The following is a 20336-nucleotide window of genomic DNA, read 5'->3' on the forward strand; positions in this document are numbered from 1 at the left end:
GATTTCAAAATCTCCTTTTGAAATGTTATATAGCTGTAACTAACATTTAAGTTGCTTTTTTGTTGATAAAAATTGAAAAAAAAGTTTGGCTTCATAAAAAAATTCCCTTGTGTTTTGAAATCGCATTCCGAATTATTATTTTTAGTAAGATCTATATCATTTTATCCAATATGAAGTCCAAAGTACAACCAATATTAAGTATTTCCTAAAAGAACTTACCACATCTATTACAGACGAACTTTTTGTTAATGCTTACCAGACCAGTAACACTTGGATTGGCACCATGAGAAAGCAGCAGCTCGACCACTTCAGTACGGCCTTTATAACACGCCCACATAAGAGCCGTCCATCCTCCCTTCAGGGAAAAAAAAAAGGGGGGAGAGGAGGGAAATAAAACACTGGACTGTCTCCAAGGACAAAAATGTCATTAATGAAGCTTCTTTTGTGAGCATTCTCTATAAAACCACTGTTTTATGAAATCACTACTATGTAGTTCTAATACCCAACCTCCCCATGGAAATACACAATCATATCTGGACAAAGTCCAATCTCTTAAGTCCAGTAATTACTTCAAAGTTTGTATTATATTTTTGGAAATTGATACAGGGAACATTCATATTGGACTCTTCTGAATTTCCAAGATTTATTTTGGCTGTTTAAATATTTTCCTTCAGCAAACATTCTATGCCCCTAGATACTCTCCTCCTGGTGTGAGTCTAGCTTTTTTCCAGAGACGGATTCCAGCCATCCCATTCAACTCCTGCATCTAAACTCATCCTATAAATTCCAGATCGGTATCATACCTCTTGCTAAAAAAGAGAAGATACAAATATAGATCATGATTTCCAGGGGTGAGCAAAGTCATTAAGTATGAATTAACAGCATGGTAACTTCCTATTTTCCAAGCTACAAAGCAACATTCTTAGTTTTAGCAGTGTTCTCTTTAGCTATCATGCAATTCAAGAAAAGAGACCAATGTAATCCAATTATACTAAGAAGTGAATGTTTTGTTTGCTTAAAAAAGAAAAGTATTTGGACCAATCCAAATTTGGATGCAAGAATATAAACCACTTAATCCTCTTGATTCTGTTTCATCATCACTAAAAGAGGTAAAATAAAATAAGTTGCTCTAATCTGAAAAAGGCAAAACTATGGAAAGGGAAAACAGACAGTGGTAGCCACGGACTGTGGAGTGGGTGGAGGGAATGGTTATAAAGAAGTGGCATAAGGGTACAGTTGATGCAATAGAACTGCTCTGCACAGAGCTATGGTGGATGAATGACATCACAAACGTGTCAAAACCCACAGAACTGAACGCCAGAGAGTGAATTTTACTGTATGTAAATCTTTAAAAAATCAACTAGAATGTAGGAAAGACAGACAGAATACAGACCAGGATGAATTAATTATATTACAAGTATATCACACAATTACTTAGAAACTGATCCAGGTAATGTCAGAAAGCAGTATTTTGACTGAATTCTGTAATGCTACAGACAAAAAGAACTGTATACAAACACTGTATTTAGTAGCAAATCTGTTTCTCTCAGGGTATGGGTTAGAAATTCTGAAACTATTTATTTACTAGAGTTGAACAAATAAATAAATATTCTGTGTAGATAGTGAGAGCCAGATTTCTCACAGTCAGAAGAGTGTTACAAATTAAGAAAATGGGGAAGGCTTACTGTAGACTGGGTTCACAGTTATCAACTAAGTCTTTTCATTAAAAAAAATACACCCACACACATCAACTAAGTCTCTTTATTAATATATACACACACACAAAAATATACAGAATAGACGTATGTGACGTGTATGCAAGAGTTATGTATTTTCTACATCTATCCACTGAGGAGGACAAGCAGCAGAGACATCCCAGTAGCGATAAGTATACCTGACAATTAGATTATTGGTTTCTAAATATCACTTTTGAATATCAAGAACTAGGGCCCCTTGGGAAACTGATTGATTCCAAGAGGGAGAATCACGGAAATAAGGCAGGGAAAATATATGATGAATCTGAACCTGAAGCATTTTGTAATGCAAGAAAGTGAAAGTGAAAGTCGCTCAGTCGTGTCTGATTCTTTGCAACACCACAGACATTACAGTCCATGGAATTCTCCAGGCCAGAATACTGGAGTGAGTAGCCTTTCCCTTCTCCAGGGGATCTTCCCAACCCAGGGATCGAACCCAGGTCTCCCACATTGCAGACAGATTCTTTATCACTGAGCCACAAGGGAAGCCCAAGAATACTGGAGTGGGTAACATATCCCTTCTCCAGCAGATCTTCCCAACCCAGGACTCGAACCGGGGTCTCCTGTATTGCAGGCAGATTCTTTACCAACTGAGCCATCAGGGAAAGGAAATGCTAAAATATTTATCTACATATAGATATTTATTTAGAGACACAGAGAGAACTCTTCTTTAATTTCAATAACTAAATGTAATGGAATTATGAAAATATAAAAATATATTAATTCACCTGATAAACTGGTATGGTGCTTTTAATAAAATATTGGGAACTAGGTAATTCCATGAATTTCTCTTCTACTTTACATGCCAATAAGATAAGAACACTACATTTTCCTCCTGCCTATCAGGTATCCATCCTTTGCCTAGGTTACTGACATCATCACCTTCTCTCCCTAAACTTTTATAGTGATGTACTTCCATTTCTTTTCAGCAAAAGGAAGGATACAAATAGTTCTGTATCTTTCTATAAAAATAAGTATACCAATACCTTCACTGAGTTTTGAGAATAAGTCTAATACTGTAGAAGCAAGAACACTGTGTAAATTATATTAATACTGTAGAAGCAAGAACACTGTGTAAATTATATTGTACAGTATAATATTAAATGAAAGGTGGTGGAATGCTGAAGTTTCTTAAAAATTCAGGTCACCTGGACTTCATAAAGCATCAGCAGCACAGTAATATATGTTTTATCAAGGCAGTTCAATTTCAACATTTTGTAGAGTAAGAAGCCTTCATGATCCTTTTCTTCACCTCTATGCTTTAGGTACATGCCAAGATCAAACAAGAACTAAGATGATTAAGAATCAGATCTTGAGAAACTTGTAATGTGTACAGATGGCATATCTGAACAGTTACATTTTTAAAATAAACTTATATTATTCTGAATACCATAACTTTAAGCAGTAAAAATATTTTCAAAACTATGTCTCTCTTAAAGTTCTTAAAACAATTCTCTCATTGATACATTATAAAGAGTAATGTGTTGTCTTAACAATATTTCAGAAGTTTAAACTCTGAAATAAACAGAAAATGTGATTAAGAGTATTCTAAGGAGGTACATTATATCACCTGGGTTTTGAGGGGAGAAATATCAACAACCTCAGATATGCAGATGACACCACCCTTATGGCAGAAAATGAAGAGGAACTAAAAAGCCTCTTGATGAAAGTGAAAGAGGAGAGTGAAAAGTTGGCTTAAAGCTCAACATTCAGAAAACTAAGATCATGGCATCCAATCCCACCACTTCATGGGCAATAGATGGGAAAACAGTGTCAGACTTTATTTTTGGGGGCTCTAAAATCATTTCAGACGGTGACTGCAGCCATGAAATTAAAAGACGCTTACTCCTTGGAAGGAAAGTTATGACCAAGCTAGACAGCATATTGAAAAGCAGATGCCAACAAAAGATCCGTCTAGTCAAGGCTATGGTTTTTCCAGTGGTCATGTATGGATGTGAGAGTTGTACTACAAAGAAAGCTGAGTGCTGAAGAATTGATGTTTTTGAACTGTGGTGTTGGAGAAGACTTTTGAGAGTCCCTTGGACTGCAAGGAGATCCAACCAGTCCATCCTAAAGGAGATCAGTCCTGGGTGTTCACTGAAAGGACTGATGTTGAAGCTGAAACTCCAATACTTCGGCCACCTGATGTGAAGAGCTGACTCACTAGAAAAGACCCTGATGCTGGGAAAGATTGAGGGCAGGAGGAGAAGGGGACGACAGAGGATGAGATGGCTGGATGGCATCACCGACTCGATGGAAGTGAGTCTGAGTGAACTCCAGGAGTTGGTGATGGACAGGGAGGCTTGGCGTGTTGCAATTCATGGGGTCACAAAGAGTCGGACACGACTGAGCGACTGAACTGAACTGAGGGTCATTTCAATGCCTGACCCTAAAAACAACGTCACCTGACACACAAAAATACAAGACTTCACAAATATCTATTACTGTTACTGAGACTGCAGCTGACTGACAACTGTAAAGCACATCCATACCATATCCCGGTGTTCCAAGCTGGCCCCGCACTTGAGCAGCTCGTCCACAACGTGCAGGTGCCCTTCTTTTGAGGCTGATATAAGCGCTGTCCAGTTATCCTTAAACATACAGACACAAATGTTATCATTTCAAAACAAACAATAACATTCCAAAGTCAGTTAAATTTGAATTTACATACCAGATGATCATACCAAATTGACATGATCTGACACACTCTAAGCTACTCTGAAATAACACTGAACCATAAGCTCAGTTAAGAATTTATCTAAAAAAAAAAAAAAAGAATTTCTCTCTCTCTCTACCTATTGACTATAATGATGTAGAAATGGCTTCACAACTCTTGTGCAGTCTTTTCACTGGACTTTTAATCACTGTGTTTTTTAAAAAGGAGAAAAAATGAGTATCAAAACCTCAAAGTTAATCTGTGTGGCTACAACCACTATTATAAATTGAAATTCAAGAGCCTGTAATTAAATAAAAAAGCATATTTACAAACTATTAAACTAAAACCATCCCATGTGATGTGTTCAGAAACTATGTGATAAAGCCTTTATTTTTTAAAGGCTGCAATTATCCTATCCTTTTATTCACGTGTACTGTCATTTAATTCAAATGATCATTGAATTACAATCGTCAGTTTAGAATCATCAATTTGAATTATAAAGACAAACAGAAAAACAAATATGGCTATGTGACCCTGAAAAATAATTCCTCAGAAACAGAGAATTAAGCCTCTCGAATAGTGATTTATCCTTCACAAATGGTATCAGAAGGGACCACATCTTTCTGGCTTATCCTAGGTAATGATGTTTATAATAAGAAGATACCATTATGGGGAGTTACTTAGCAGTATGACTCTTTACATGGATATCTTCTAGGCAGGCATTTAATTTTGAGTGTGTGTATATGTGTGCGTGCCTAATCACTCAGTCATGTCCGACTCCTTGCAACCCTATGGACTAACAGCCCACCTGGCTCCTCTGTCCGTGGGATTTTTCAGGCAAGAATACTGGAGTGGCTACATGTGCTCCTTATTCAGTGAGTGCTATCTGTACATAAAAAAATACACAAAGAGCTGAGACTGCTCAATGAAGGTAAAAATTTCTCTCCTATACTATCGTTTTTAAAAAATCGAGTTAGCATATTACTGAGTAATGTTGATACACAGCAGAAGTACAATCTGTAATCTATTACTTCTGAATCATTTCGTAAAACCAAGCAACAAAGTTAAAGAAAAGAAAAAGGCAAATGAGTAAATCAATATATACCAAATCTTCCAGATTACAATTAGCGCCATTCTTAATTAATTCTTTCACTATTTCCAGATTGCCTTGTTCAGCAGCTATCATCAACGGAGTCTGGCCACACTAGAGACAGAAGAGACACAGAGATCATTCAGGATGCTGCATGTTAATTAAAACACCAGTTAAATATACCACCCATACATTTCCATAATGTTAAGCTCTATTTACAGCACTGAATTTACAAACACCTCTGAATTCAACTTTTCCATTTACTAATAATATGAAAGTCGAAGAGAAAATGCTTTTTTTTCCTTACAATAGCATTCATAATCTGTTTTGGGCACTGCAATTTTATTCAAAATAAGCAGCATGTATAATACTAGGCACTGAAAAGCAATTTCCACAATAATCTCAGAATATCTATGGCAACCAAATCCTCTAACAATACAGCTAGAATATGATACACAATGTGGTTTTGCTGTGTGTATAAGACGTTTTTGTCAGGACCAGAGGGAGAAAAGTAAAACAGTAAAAACAATACAGGTGCTGCAATATTGTGGAGTTTTTTGGAGCCTTCCCTTATAAACCTTAACTCGTTACACTAAAGTTCCTACTAGCTACAGCAGCGCTGTCCAGCCTGTCCCCAGAATGAGTCACGGCAGTTAAGACACGGGCTCCCGCAGCCCTTAGACTGCGGGGCAGGGCCTGGACAGCTGGATCCTGGGACAGGTTCCCTCCAGCTGTCAGCTTCGTCTATCCCAAGTCCAGGATGCACACGATCATTTTCTGTGCATGCCGTGACATCAAACAGACCAGACGCTCTGGGCTAATAGTGATAGTACTAAAGGTGCCAAAACATACCAAGGTATAAGGAAAAAAATTACAACAAAACCTAAGTTCCATTTGATAGATTAAGCACCTACTTACTGAATGTACATCAATGTGCAGGAAAACATCAGTAATTTTTTTTAAATGCTAATTTGACAATATCCCACTGCTTAAAATCCTTAATGGTTTCCTAGGCTCTTCTGGGTAAGAATCGAAGTCCTTACACGGCCTGCGGTCCATGAAAATCTACCTTGAAACCTATGCCAGGCCGTTTCCTCCTCACGTCTGCCCTCAAACTGTATGCAAGCTCTTTCGCACCTCTAGATCCCTCTACCACACCCAATTAACTATTTCCCATCTGGCATCTCTTGGGTCAAACACCAACCCAGCAGGGGAGCCTTGCTAACCCACTCTAATGTCGTGTACCATGCTAATCCTTGTTTGTACTTACACGTTTATTTGCATGATGAACAACTATTATTGTGTTTCCTCTAAAGGCCCTAAACTCCCCAAGGGTGGGAAGCATGTCTGTTTTGTTGAATACTGAAACTCCCCCATAAGGTGCAGTGACTGCCACACAGGTGTTCACATACTTGTGAATGAGTAAATGAGTGAGCAAAATACAGAAGAATTTACAAATCTACTAATGGCAACAGACGAACAAGCAAATAATCCTAGTAACAACACATGCTACTGTAAGAATACAAGTATAGAGAAACACAAAGACTGAGTTAAGGTACACAAGTAAATCAAGTTACATACAGACACTCATATAATGATGGATGCTAAATTACATGTGGTAGTCACATGTCATTCAACCAGAGTCACTACAGAATGAGATATTATGCATAAGTAGATTTTCCAAGTGAAAAATTTATCCTTTAAATTTATATTTTATTATAACTTTATAACCGTTTTTTTTAAAGTAACATGCACATTGCTACTTGTTAAACAGATTAACTTAAACATTATGTTTATGATTCTGAGTCATAACTACAGACATCAATCATTATACCAGCCTTGCCTCTGTCAGCGCTAATGTCTCTGACTTCCTTTCTACAGCATGTTTCTGCCTTCTAATTAACTAGGATTAAAAAAAATCCATTGGTATAATATATAAATTAAAGCCAACTAGGTGAATCTATGGCCCTAAGGATACAGAATGATCTCTGCTCGTTTCCAAGGCAAACCATTCAATATCACGGTAAATCAAGTCTATGCCCCAACCCCTAACACTGAAGAAGCTGAAGTTGAACAGTTCTATGAAGACCCACAAGACCTTTTAGAACTAACAGCCAAAAAAGATATCCTTTTCATTAGAGGGGACTGGAATGTAAAAGTAGAAAGTCAAGAAACACCTGAAGTAACAGGTGTTTCTTGGCCTTGGAGTACAGAATGAAGCAGCGGAAAGGCTAGTAGAGTTTTGCCAACAGAATGCACTAGACATAGCAAATACCCTCTACACATGGACATCACCAGATGGTCAACACCGAAATCAGATTGATTATATTCTTTGAAGCCAAAGATGGAGAAGCTCTATACAATCAACAAAAACAAGACTGGGAGCTGACTGTGGCTCAGACCATGAACTCCTTATTGCAAAATTCAGACTTAAATTGAAGAAAGTAGGGAAAACCACTAGACCATTCAGGTATGACCTAAATCAAATCCCTTATGATTATACAGTAGAAGTGAGAAATAGATTTAAGGGACTAGATCTGATAGAGTGCCTGAGAACTACAGATGGAGGTTCATGACACTGTACAGGAGACAGGGATCAAGACCATCCCGAAGAAAAAGAAATGCAAAAAGGCAAAATGGCTGTCTGAGGAGACCATCATGAGAAATGCTGGGCTGGAAGAAGCACAAGCTGGAATCAAGACTGCCGGGAGAAATATCAATAACCTCAGATATCCAGATGACACCACCCTTATGGCAGAAAGTGAAGAGGAACTCAAAAGCCTCTTGAAGAAAGTGAAAGAGAAGAGTGAAAAAGTTGGCTTAAAGCTCAACATTCAGAAAACGAAGATCATGGCATCCAGTCCCACCACTTCATGGGAAATAGATTGGGAAACAGTGGAAACAGTGTCAGACTTTATTTTTCTGGGCTCCAAAATCACTGCAGATGGTGACTGCAGCCATGAAATTAAAAGACGCTTACTCCTTGGAAGGAAAGTTATGACCAACCTAGATAGCATATTGAAAAGTAGAGACATTACTTTGCCAACAAAAGTCCATCTAGTCAAGGCTATGGTTTTTCCAGTGGTCATGTATGGATGTGAGAGTTGGACTATGAAGAAAGCTGAGCACCAAAGAATTGATGCTTTTGAATTGTGGTGTCAGAGAAGACTCTTGAGAGCCTCTTGGACTGCAAGGAGATCCAACCAGTCCATCCTAAAGGAGATCAATCCTGGGTGTTCATTGGAAGGACTGATGTTGAAGATGAAACTCCAATACTTTGGCCACCTGATGCAAAAAGCTGACTCTTTTGAAAAGACCCTGATGCTGGGAAAGACTGAGGGCAGGCGGAGAAGGGGACAACAGAGGATGATGGTTGAATGGCATCACCAACTCCATGGACATGAGTTTAGGTAAATCCAGGAGTTAGTGATAGATAGGGAGGCCTGGTGTGCTGCAGTTCATGGGGTCGCAAAGAGTTGGACACAACTGAGCGACAGAACTGAACTGAAGGATATAGGACTTGCACATCAGTTTTCAAAACTGCAATTCCAAAGACTTGAGCACTTTCTGTTCACCTTCTGTGGTCACAGGCACATTTCCGATAGTTCACAAAGACAGATGCTTTTAGAGTATGAGGGAAAAAATAAATTAGATGTGTCTTAAAAAACCATAATATAAAAAGAAAGTTGGTATAAACGTGATTAACTAGAAACAAGCTAAATGAGACGTGAACAGTCATAAATTTCTCTTGCGGAAACTACCATTTGTCTACCCAGTATCTAGAGTGACAGGATTTTGTTGGGGGTGGCAGTTTGCTCAGTGAAAAAAAACCTACATTGTTCAGCTTTACTTGCAGTTGGAAACCATCCATGCTACCACTCTAGTGAGATCTTCCAGGAAAGCTTGGTAATTAGACCAACTCAGCTGGCCTGTGCCCTTTTCCTTCTTGCCTGATATGTGGACACAATGCTGCAGTTGTATCAAAACAGCTGATGGGAATAACTGGCATGCAATGGAGTGACCAGAAGGGCAGAAGGAGCCTGGGAAGATACCCTGAGACCTCAGAATGGCTCCTCCAGCTTGTCATTACATGAGAAAAGTAAGACCTTAATTTGATTAAGCCACTATTTGGGGAGCTGTTATATGCGCTCAAAAGCAATCTTTAACCTTTTGTAGCTTCATTATCCAAATAAATAAGTGATTCTCAGGAAAGGCTGCCATAAATTAATCCGAAAAGACAGAATGATATTTACCTTGTAAGTTGTGCCTTATCACAAAACATATTTATTCTATTAGTTCTGGCTTAATCCATCTAGTAACTACAGTTGTAGAGATAGTGACTTAGAAACAGTCATGACAACGTGATTCTTTTACTTCAATGTGAATCACTAAAGGCCCCTTCCCTACCTAACCTGCCACACACATCTCAGCAAATCTCAAGTCCATTTCTTTCCCAAAAAATGCAGGATCACATAACTCATAGAACCCCTACCCTACTGGTAAGAACCTCAAACCAAAACACACCAAAACAGAACACTGCCATGCCAACTGAAGTTCCCCACAGCACATACCATGCTTTATCTCAGCTTCCCAGAAGCTACAATGCAAAAACATTTCCTATTCATCACCTTTTTGGCCTTCCCAGTTCCTAGGTAGCCCCACTTGTGTGGGGCTGTGCTGTGTTGTGCTCATTCGCTCAGTCATGTCCGACTCTCTGTGAGGATAGCTACTTCTTCCAATAATTATAGTGAAAGTAAAACATTTTTAAATTCTTCTTTGAACTTTCCTTCAGGGTCTCTACTTGTAAGCACGTGACAAAATTCATCTCTTGAACTTAAGAGTCCCATTTCACTTTCTTCAACAAGAGAATAATGTTCAACCTCAACACTATACCCTATCAAGAAGAGCTGAGAATGACTTTTTGCTCTTTTCAAAAATAAAGTTAAATTAAAGCCCTTTACTACTCTACAAAAGGCAAAGACCTGCCATCATAGAGAATATTCATAGAAAGGGCAAAGACTTGCCATCATTGACAATATTCAGAGGCCAAGAATTTTATCTAGTTTACAAATAAAGTAGAAAGGAAAGAAGGGAGAAAACTGGTATTTACTAATTGCAACTGATTATATGTTAAGGATGACAACAGGCAATTTCCCCCACATTATTTTCTTTTATTGATAACATTTAAGAAACCTTTAGAAAACTGATAACCAAACACATTAAATGAGGTAATTAAGTACTTCACTTTTTAAAGATGAGAAAGAAGGAAAGTCTAAGCAACTCTTTAGAATTCTATATTAAATTTTATCAGAAGCTGTAGAAGCAAAATGCTAAAAAACAAAAGGCCTTGAAAAAGTTACTTTCTCTATAACCTTCACATTGAGCCATAATTTAACAATGCCAGGTTGCTTCAAAGTAGTATTTTAAAACTCCAATTTTAACTGACATAATACTAAACTAGAGGTAAATATCATTAAAACTCCTTAAATGCTACTATATGCCTGATAACATGTTAAGTTTTTTATCAAATAGACTTCATTCTTTGTGTGAATAAGATCAATACAACTTTGTGCTTATTGTGTATTATTTTTCTCCTTCCAAGTGAAGCTATTTCTCAATATTCCCAAAGAAAGTATCTATGAAGTAAAGCTTAATCTTTTTAACTATCATTATTCCAAATATATTAATTAATGCCAATAGAATGACTATTTCCATAAGCAGCTCTTTTAAAACAATGAACAATCTCCAATTACAAATTTTAATCTTATTTATGTGTAACAACTGTTAACTATTCATAATCACAGAAGGGAATAATGATGTAAACTAACCAAAATACAGTTTGTGCAATATATAAACATTGAAAATACAGGCATCATCATTAAATGAACTTATTCTTAAGACTCAAAGGAAGACAAAAGGGCATAAACAAATCATAGCCTGTTTGATGTTAGAACAGCGTTTAATGTGGATTTCACCAGGAAGTATCTTCAGGCGGAATCTGAGAGATTAAGTTATTTATTTGTAAGTTGAGATAAATAAGTATAATTCTTTACAGAACTGCTATGCAAATTAAATGAGCTAAGTATACAGAACTATTACCATATTTACATAAATACTGAATAAAACATGAGTTATCATAATTGTATTACTCAAAATTTTTATACCATGATTTTTCAATGACAGCTAGTATTTAATAAAATTAGGTACTCTGTCAATCATAATAATAATGTAATAACTGTTGATTCAGTAGCTTTGAAAACATTTATAATATTTGCATACTCATGTTCATGCAGCACTATCCACAACAGCCAAGAAAAGCAAACAACCTGAATGTCTATCATTGGATATATGTATAAATACAACATGGTACCTGCATATGAAAGTCAAAGTCGCTCAGTCGTGTCCAACTCTTTGCAACCCCATAGCCTAAACAGTTCATGGACTTCTCTAGACCAGACTATAGGAGTGGGTAGCCCTTCCCTTCTCCAGAGGATATTCCCAACCCAGGGATTAAACCCAGGTCTTCCTCATTGCAGGCAGATTCTTTACAAACTGAGCTATCAGGGAAGCCCTTCTACATATAATGGAATAGTATTCAGCTTTAATATGGAAGGAAATCATGTCACACACTCCAACATGGATGAATCAACATGTCATTTAGGATGTTATACTAAATGAAATAAGTTAAAGTCACTCAGTCATGTCCAATTCTTTTGCGACCCCACGGACTATACAGTCCATGGACTTCTCAGGCCAGAATACTGGAGTGGATAGCCTTTCCCTTCTCCAGGGGATCTTACCATCCCAGGGATCGAACCTAGGTCTCCCACTTTGCAGACGGATTCTTTACCAGCTGAGCCACAAGAGAAGCCCAAGAATACTAAAGTGTGTAGCCTATCTCTTCTCCAGCAGATCTTCCCAACCCAGGAATTGAACCAGGGTCTCCTGCACTGCAAGCGGATTCTTTACCAACTGAGCTATGAGGGAAGCTCAATCACAAAAAGATAAACACTGCACAGTTCCACTTATATGCAGTGCCTAGAGTAGTCAAATTCACAGAGATAGAAAGTATAACAGTAGTTACCAGGGCTGGGGTGAGGGGAACAGGCAATTGTATAATGGCTATAGAGTTTCAGATTTGAAAAAATTCTGGAGATATTTCACAACAATGTGAATTACTTAATACTACTGAACACTACTGAACAGTACACTATGGTTAAGACAGTAAATTTTACTTTTTCCCCACTGTAAAAAAAAAATCATAAAGAAAATCCTGCAGGTCTACACACACGTAAGTGCACACATATACATACATATACATTTTTATAAAAATAAAATCAGTCCTTATTCATCTTATTCACAGGCAAAAAAAAATTACACTGTCTTGAAACTATAGTTCTAATAAAAAGAATTATTTTCCTTAAGTTTTATAAAATGTACATACTTTGCCACTTAAAAAATTCATACAAAAAGTTTATTAGTCCCTAAAATGTTGTAGCTCAGCTGTTCATGGTAAAATTACCATTTTATCTGCTAGGATTGTTGAACACAAATATCTAATACAAGTTAATGAAAACAGTAAATATTTACTCCCCAATCTTAGTAAACAGAACACACAACCTATTTAGCCGTCTCTTAAAGATGCAGGTCTTTAAAACCCCAAGGTGTGTATGATAAACAACTAAGGAAGACAGCTGAGGCTCCAATAAAGAAAATATTTCAAAAAGCCCTAATAGTGTCTGGTTAATCTATTTTTTCTGGTTCATCTTTCATAAAAAGATTGCGATTAGAAGCCCTTCTAAAGTTTTCTAGACATACTTTTGATTTTGGTAATAATTCTTGAATCATTTCTGAATAGTGATTATTCTATCTGGAAAAAAAAGTCAACCACAATTCTCAATCATAAATCTAAATCATTAATTCAATGTTCAGTCATTTATAGAAGTTCAGGTGTATTTCAAAGGTACAGAATTCAAAGTACTTTTAACTGTGAGAAGTTATGTCAATGTTACTGAGGGTGAGAACTATGTATTTCTTACTTACCTTTATCCTTTTAGCACAGTGCCTTGCACTTACTTAGTAGGTAGTCCACAAACATTTGTAAGAAGAACTAAACTTTAGAATCTTGGTCTTACCTCATTTCTCTCATCAACATCTTTGCATTTTTCAAGAAGAGCTTTCAAAGCAGGAATGTTTTCTTCTTCTACATAATTTATTACACTCTGTGATATTAGAACTGACATTTTCACAGAAAGCTATAGTTTTCTTTATTCCAATACCTGTTAAAGCAGATTAGACAAAATACATGTAATTTGGGATTGAGGAAAAAAAGATACTACTAACTATTTCTTTCCTAACTTTAGGCTTGTACAAATACACCTCCACTGGCAGGAGTGAAAACAAGGCCCCAAAGCTCAGCTGTCAAAATGTGCAACCCCCTCTTCCCAAGACTCAAACTCATCTCACTCTTAACTCATTATTGTTGTTCAGTCACTAAGCTGTGTCCAACTCTGAAACCCCATGAACTGCAGCACACCAGGCTTCCCTGCCTTAACTCATCCACACCCCCAAACTCCAGATCCAACCCCAAACTCACCCCTCATCACCCACAAACAAGAGAAAGCACTACACTGTTCCCCCTGTTATATAATCCCAATCAGTAAATAGCCACTCCAGTTCCATCCTTCTAAGGCCAAAACCTTGGAATTATGAATGACTCATCACCTCCTCTTACACTCTACATTCAATCTACCAGCAAACCTTTTGGTTCTACTTATAAAATATATTTCACATCTGATTCCTACTCACCACCTCCATCACAACCACCCTGGCCCAGTCACTGTGACCTCTCACCTAGATCCCAACTGCTCTCCCTACCTCTTTTTTTGCCTTCCTGATGGTCTGTCCTCCACAAGGCAACCATAGATATCTTTTGAAAATGTAGGCTGGGCCAGAGCTTCTTAAATTATCATATTCATGAGAATCACCTGGAGAGCTTGTGAACAGATGCCTAGGCCCTTCCCTTGGAGATTCTGACAGGTAAGTGCGGATGCAGCCCCAGCACCTTTAACAAGCTTCCAGGTGATGCTACCACTGTGGTTGCTGACTAAAGAACCACACCTTAAGCAGTCCTGAGTCAGATTCCATCCTTCCTTGCTCAAAGTCCTCCAGTGGCTTCCTAGAGCCCTCAAGGTAAAAATCGAATGTTTGACCTTGGCATAGATGACTGTAAGTGACAGGGTGTTAACATTGCTGACCTCATCTCCTACCCCTCTCCCTCACCTCGTCACTGCTTGAACACGCCAAGCACTGTGCCACGTCCAGGCCTCTGGCTAGCTTTTCTGTCTAAATTCCTCCTCCACCAGACCTGCACACGTGGGTCTCTCCCACATGAAATTAATATGAATATAATTAGAGACCATGTGCACCCTAACTTTTAATTTTACACCTGGTGAATCTGGTTAAGGCATAGAAGAGAGTTCTTTGTACTATTCTTACAAGTTGACTGTAAGTTTACAATTACTTTGTAAACACACACACTGACATATGTCTGACAAAGTCCTTATTTGGATCAAATATTTTTCTCAACATAAAATCCCACAAGACTAGAATAAGTAAAGAAAAGTAACAGACACTGAACCATTATTTAAAAAACTGAAAATCTTAGATTTTCAAATTTTGTTACCTCTCTCCCCAATCCATTATGTGGACTGTATGTATATCACTTTAAGACACATAAAACTTAACAGTCATCAATCATTGATAGTGACTAAGATTAAGACTTCAGACACAGATTCCTTGAGACTAAGATTAAGCAGAAAATGGTAATAAAATTTTTTATAAAACCAACTTAGAAATTGAAGCTGCACGCCTTAAGCTACCAGAAAGATACTCTTTAAACAAATCTAGTAAGGAAAGATGATCTTTGTTATATAACTGAGAAAATGCATGCAATTCTACACTGCTGTAATTGAGTAACAGTCCGATCTAACAGTAGTCTACTGAAAGGCTATAATCTGCAATGCATTATGCTTCAGGTTATCACTGGTAAGTTGAACAATACACTATTCCTGCCCTACAGTGTCTCGGCGCACTTTAAATTACTGGAGGAGAAAAGGGGTACTGGGGGAACGAACAGCCAAAATAAAATTGGTAAAATATTGATAACTGTTGGCTGGACTTGGGGGATGGGTACGTGAGGGTTCATTAGGTCAGGGGTCCCTCACCCCCATACTGGGGCCTGTTGGGAACCAGGCCACACAGCAGGAGGTGAGCGAAGGAAGCTTCATCTGTACTTGAGGCCACTCCCCAGCACTGGTATTACCACTTGAGCTCCACCTCCGTCAGATCAGGAGGGGCATCAGATTCTCACAGAAGCATGAACCCTACTATGAACCGTGCTCACGAGGGATCTAGGTTGTGGGCTCCCTATGAGAATCATCCTGAAACCGTCCCCCACCCCCGGATCCGTGGAAAATCTGTCTTCCGTGAAACTGGTCCCTGGTGCCAAAAAGGTTGGGGAGCGCTGCATTAGATGCTGCTCTGCTTTGTGTATGGGCGGGGCGGGGGGGGGGGCGGATACTAGGGCAGACCTTACTGATCGTTGAACATTACATGCCTGAAATCTGGTAATCTCTGCATTCATCCACCTGTCGCTTCTTTACTGTTAAATTTCTTAATAGGAGCAACTTCACAAGTTTCACCTTCACAAATTCAGAAGTACCTAAAACAGTTTCTTATGCATATGAAAGTGAAAGTGAAGTTGCTTAGTCGTGTCGGACTCTTTGCGACCCCATGGACTGTAGCCTACCAGGCTCCTCTGTCCATGGGATTTTCCAGGCAATAGTACTGGAGTGGATTGCCATTTCCTTCTCCAGGGGATCTTCCCAACCCAGGGATTGAACCCGGGTCTCCCGCATTGTAGACAGATGCTTTACCGTCTGAGCCACCAGGGAAGGCCACGTGCATATGAAAAGAACTGATAAATGTTGTCTGAACTGAATTTGATCAAGTCACATCACATTTTATTAACTGAACAGGACAAAACCATCTGCCACAGCTGACAGTTATAAATGACTCCCATCAGCCAGACTTCTAACAAATCAAGAGTTTGATCGCAAGTGTGCCCATAAATCAGATGATGTTTTTGGAAGGGCCCCATCCCTCCCTCAGAGGTTTCTTTCATCTCTGCTTTCCTTCTTAAATGAATCCTTTAAACAGGTTCTATTCTCACCTATCTCAAATACACACTATTCTCACCTATCTCAAAACAGACACACACACCCCCATTCTCCACATGAGAACACGCACGCACGCGCGCGCACACACACACACACACACACCCATTCTCCATATGAGAGCATCCTCTGCTCTTGTCACTCAGAAATTACCTGTAAGCTTCAAACGATTCTCCCCTTCACCTTTAGAAGACCAGGATCTTCCCCTCCTCCGGACAAATTCATTTGCCCAACTCATCCCACCACCCCCACTCCCACCGCCTCTGCCCAGAGACAGCCTAGAGGTCTCAATTTCAAAGTCCCTTCCCCCAGGGAGGTTTCCCTGACCACCCACCCTCCTCCCAGACCAGTTTAGGGCCTGCTCTCTCCCTTTCTCTACTACCATCAGCCATATCCAGGTATGAGCATATGAGGACATGTGACTGTTCAAAAAGATAAGCTTAGCCAATCAGATTCCTCTCTCTAAACCTGGAAATTAGAAACCAGATACCCAGTCATTACAGGCCAAGAACAAAATGTCACAGTTTTGAGGCAGCCAGGCAGCAGAGAGAGGACTCAACAGATATGAACCGAGAAAATGACTTCTCCAGAGAAAACAAATGAGGCCGCTGAGAGAGCTACAGAAGGTGGGAGCTGCTTTAGATCCCAATTTCTGGCTGATTCTCAGTCAGTCCTATAAATTACCTTTTCCCTGACGTAAAGGAGTAAATCTCTGTTCCCTGCCTTCTAAACAGCCCTGACTAACACAGTAACAGAGAAACTGACAAAGAACTTGAGCAAAAGCAGGGAAGAAGGGGATGGACACTCACATGATCCCAGGTAAAGCTTCCCCCAGCAGCATGTGCTGCCTGGAATCAGAACCCTAGAGACAGACAGTCAGGGAACCACCAAAACAGCCTAAGGGAGAGGGGACAGGCGCTAGGGATGGAGAAGAAATGAGAGACAGGAACTTGAACAGGATAAAATCCCCCATACTGGACCCTTCGACCATATCTAGAACAAAGATTCTGGATGTAGAAATTTTAAAAATTATGTGATTGGAAATGAAAGACCAGGTCAAAGATGACTAGATACCAAACACCAGTGATGGGAAGATGGTGGTCCCATTAACAAAAAGCAAAGTCAGGAGAAAGTTTCAGGACTTTGCTCTGCTTGGTTACTGCCCCCTCCTTCCTCACCACCCTTGCTAGGTGAACAAGACCAGGCTGAATGTGAGGTGCTCCAAAAAACCTCAGTTGGAGAATCCACCTAGGATTCAGTTCAGTTCAGTCACTCAGTCGTGTCCGACTCTTTGCGACCCCATGAACTGCAGCACGCCAGGCCTCCCTGTCCATCACCAACTCCCAGAGTTCACTCAAACTAGCGTCCATCGAGTCGGTGATGCCATCTAGCCATCTCATCCTCTGTCGTCCCCTTCTCCTCCTGCCCCCAATCCCTCCCAGCATCAGAGTCTTTTCCAATGAGTCAACTCTTCCCATGAGGTGACCAAAGTATTGGAGTTTCAGCTTTAGCATCAGTCCTTCCAAAGAACACCCAGGACTGATCTCCTTTAGAATGGACTGGTTGGATCTCCTTGCAGTCGGATTAGGAAAAACAAATCTGGAAATCACTCAGAGTGTAAAACAAAGGTTCTCAAACTTGTATGCAAAGTTGCTGGGGAAGCCTGCCAAAATACAGATTCCTTGGGCTTTTCCCCCAGTAGATCAGTAGATCTGGGGCCCAGAACTGACATTTTAACAGGCACCGCAAAATGATTCTGATGAAGGTTTCCATGCTGGTAAAGCTAGAGAACAAAGAACACAACCTTGCCTCCGCATTTCTCAACCTTGGCTCTGCATCAGCTCTCCTCGGGCGCTTAAAAAAAAATTCAGACGTCTCACCCTCAGTGTCTTCCAAGTTGAGGCACTGTCAAAAGGCATTAGAATTACCCGTCGGAAGGTGGAGATGGGGGGTAGGAATCCTGAGCCACACCCCAGGTCTGCTGAATGGGAATTCTGAGGGTAAGGCTAAGAAAGCCACATTTTTAACCGGTGTCCCTAGCGGCTACCAAAGACGGCTCCATAGTTATTAATAAAAGAGGTTTAAACAATAATAGGTTTAAACCTTTCTATATGTCAAAACAATCTGAAAGAAAACTAACCGAACGTCAATGGCGGACAAAGAAGTCGCTTCGTTATAAAGAAATCATGGAAGCATCGTAATCAATGGCTCGCTGATACTTAGCTGAAATAACGGCCTGCAGTGGACAATGGAATAATGGAGCCCGGTGAGAAAACAAAAAACGAGAAAACCCAACCACCACGCCCTTGGAAAGCCCAGGGAAAGGAACCTGGGAAACCTGCCTTAGCGCGACCGCCCAAGGTGGCAGGTTCTCGAGGTGGTGGTGGGTGTGCCTCCGGCTGCCCCGTGAAAAACAAACGAACCAAAAAAAAAAAAAAACCCCACCTGTGTCACACACATCCTCCATCGCAGCCCCAGGAGAGGCTGACCACCTGGGACAGCAAGTCCGAGGCCGTCCCAGCGCCCCCGGCAGGCGCGGATCCGCCCCAAGAACCAGGCCCCGCGCCCCCGCCCGCCCCCTACCTTCCCCGACCCAGCCTCGCGCCCTGCGTCGCCCCCTCCTCACCCGCCCACGCTCCCTTCCCCACACGCGGCCTCACCCTTTCTCAGCTGGCCTTCGCTCCCGCCCCGCCCGACCGCCGCCGTCTCTCCCCGCTCGGCGACTTCCCCCTACAAACCAGGGCTTCTTTCCTACCGGCCTCGCCCCCCTCACCATACACACACAGACACACACACACCGCCCCTCCCCGCGGACCACCACACTGACCGTCTCACAACCTGGCCCCAGAACGGCGCCCACCCCTGAGGTGGAAAGGAGCCGCTTTGCCGCAGGTGCTGTCAGAAGACTACAAAGGGGGTGACGGCGGCTTTCGACGCCTTCCCCTCACCACACCCGGCGGCCATTTTCAAGCTATCGCCCAGAACTGACAGATCACGTGACGCTAGGCTGCGGGGCGGGGAGACGGCTGGCCACGCCCCCTGCCGGCTGACCAGGGTGCCTGAAGGAGGCGGGGCTGCGGGCGCCGGAGAGGCAAACCGCCCTCTGCACATTCTCTCCAACCTCCAAATAGATGTATTTTGGCAAGCGCCCCAGACAGTATATAACTCATCGTCACTGTCACTCTTCATATTCTGGAGAGTTTATTATCCCTGCTCACCATTATCATCAAAGCTTATGCAGGGAAATAAACCGCAATCTTTAACTTCAAAACACATTGCCGGTGGAGGCCGGCTGAAATCCCTCCCGAACCCAGAGCCCCTGCGGGGTCTGTAATCCTGGCGCCCAGAGCCACCGCCTGCCCGCTTTCTTATTTCCACACCCTCCGCGCCCCCAGCAATACCGCAGCCCAGCCTCACCCCGGCCTCCGCACAAGGGACCTCTGACCTGCCTGCGGCCAAACGTGATTGAGAGCTTTTCCACTCAGTTTCCTTGACCACTGCCTCCTAGAATATTCCCTTCCCTGGGCTTCTGTGAATCTGATTCTCCTAATTTTTCTCGCATTTCGCCTCCCTCAAATTGGTTGATTGTTTCCAGGGTT

The 20336-nt window shown here is 40.7% G+C and overlaps 1 protein-coding gene across 50 annotated transcripts in view; it reads right to left on the reverse strand.

The window, feature by feature from the left end:
* KIDINS220 (kinase D interacting substrate 220) overlaps positions 1-19710 on the reverse strand; it is a 96009-nt gene extending 76299 nt beyond the window's left edge. For 38 of the 50 annotated variants that reach the window (XR_015136395.1, XR_015136393.1, XR_015136392.1 and 35 more), the window contains exons 1-5: positions 19565-19710; positions 13636-13779; positions 5516-5614; positions 4247-4345; positions 257-355 (exon numbers count right to left, since the gene is read on the reverse strand). Coding sequence is in view for 45 of the 50 variants with exons in the window: in XM_086325521.1 (XP_086181647.1) it covers positions 257-355; positions 4247-4345; positions 5516-5614; positions 13636-13743 (405 nt within the window). In the remaining 5 variants the exon portion in view is untranslated. Of the gene's footprint in view, positions 1-256; positions 356-4246; positions 4346-5515; positions 5615-13635; positions 13780-18877; positions 18974-19564 lie in introns of all 50 variants that reach the window. The other 12 variants (XR_015136394.1, XM_086325505.1, XM_086325504.1 and 9 more) reach the window with 1 other exon arrangement.
* Between the last annotated feature and the right edge of the window lie 626 nt (positions 19711-20336).

Source organism: Bos grunniens, chromosome 11 (genome assembly GCF_055505025.1).
Source record: "Bos grunniens cultivar Pamir isolate PY7600 chromosome 11, Bosgru_T2T1.0, whole genome shotgun sequence".
NCBI lineage: Eukaryota > Metazoa > Chordata > Mammalia > Artiodactyla > Bovidae > Bos > Bos grunniens.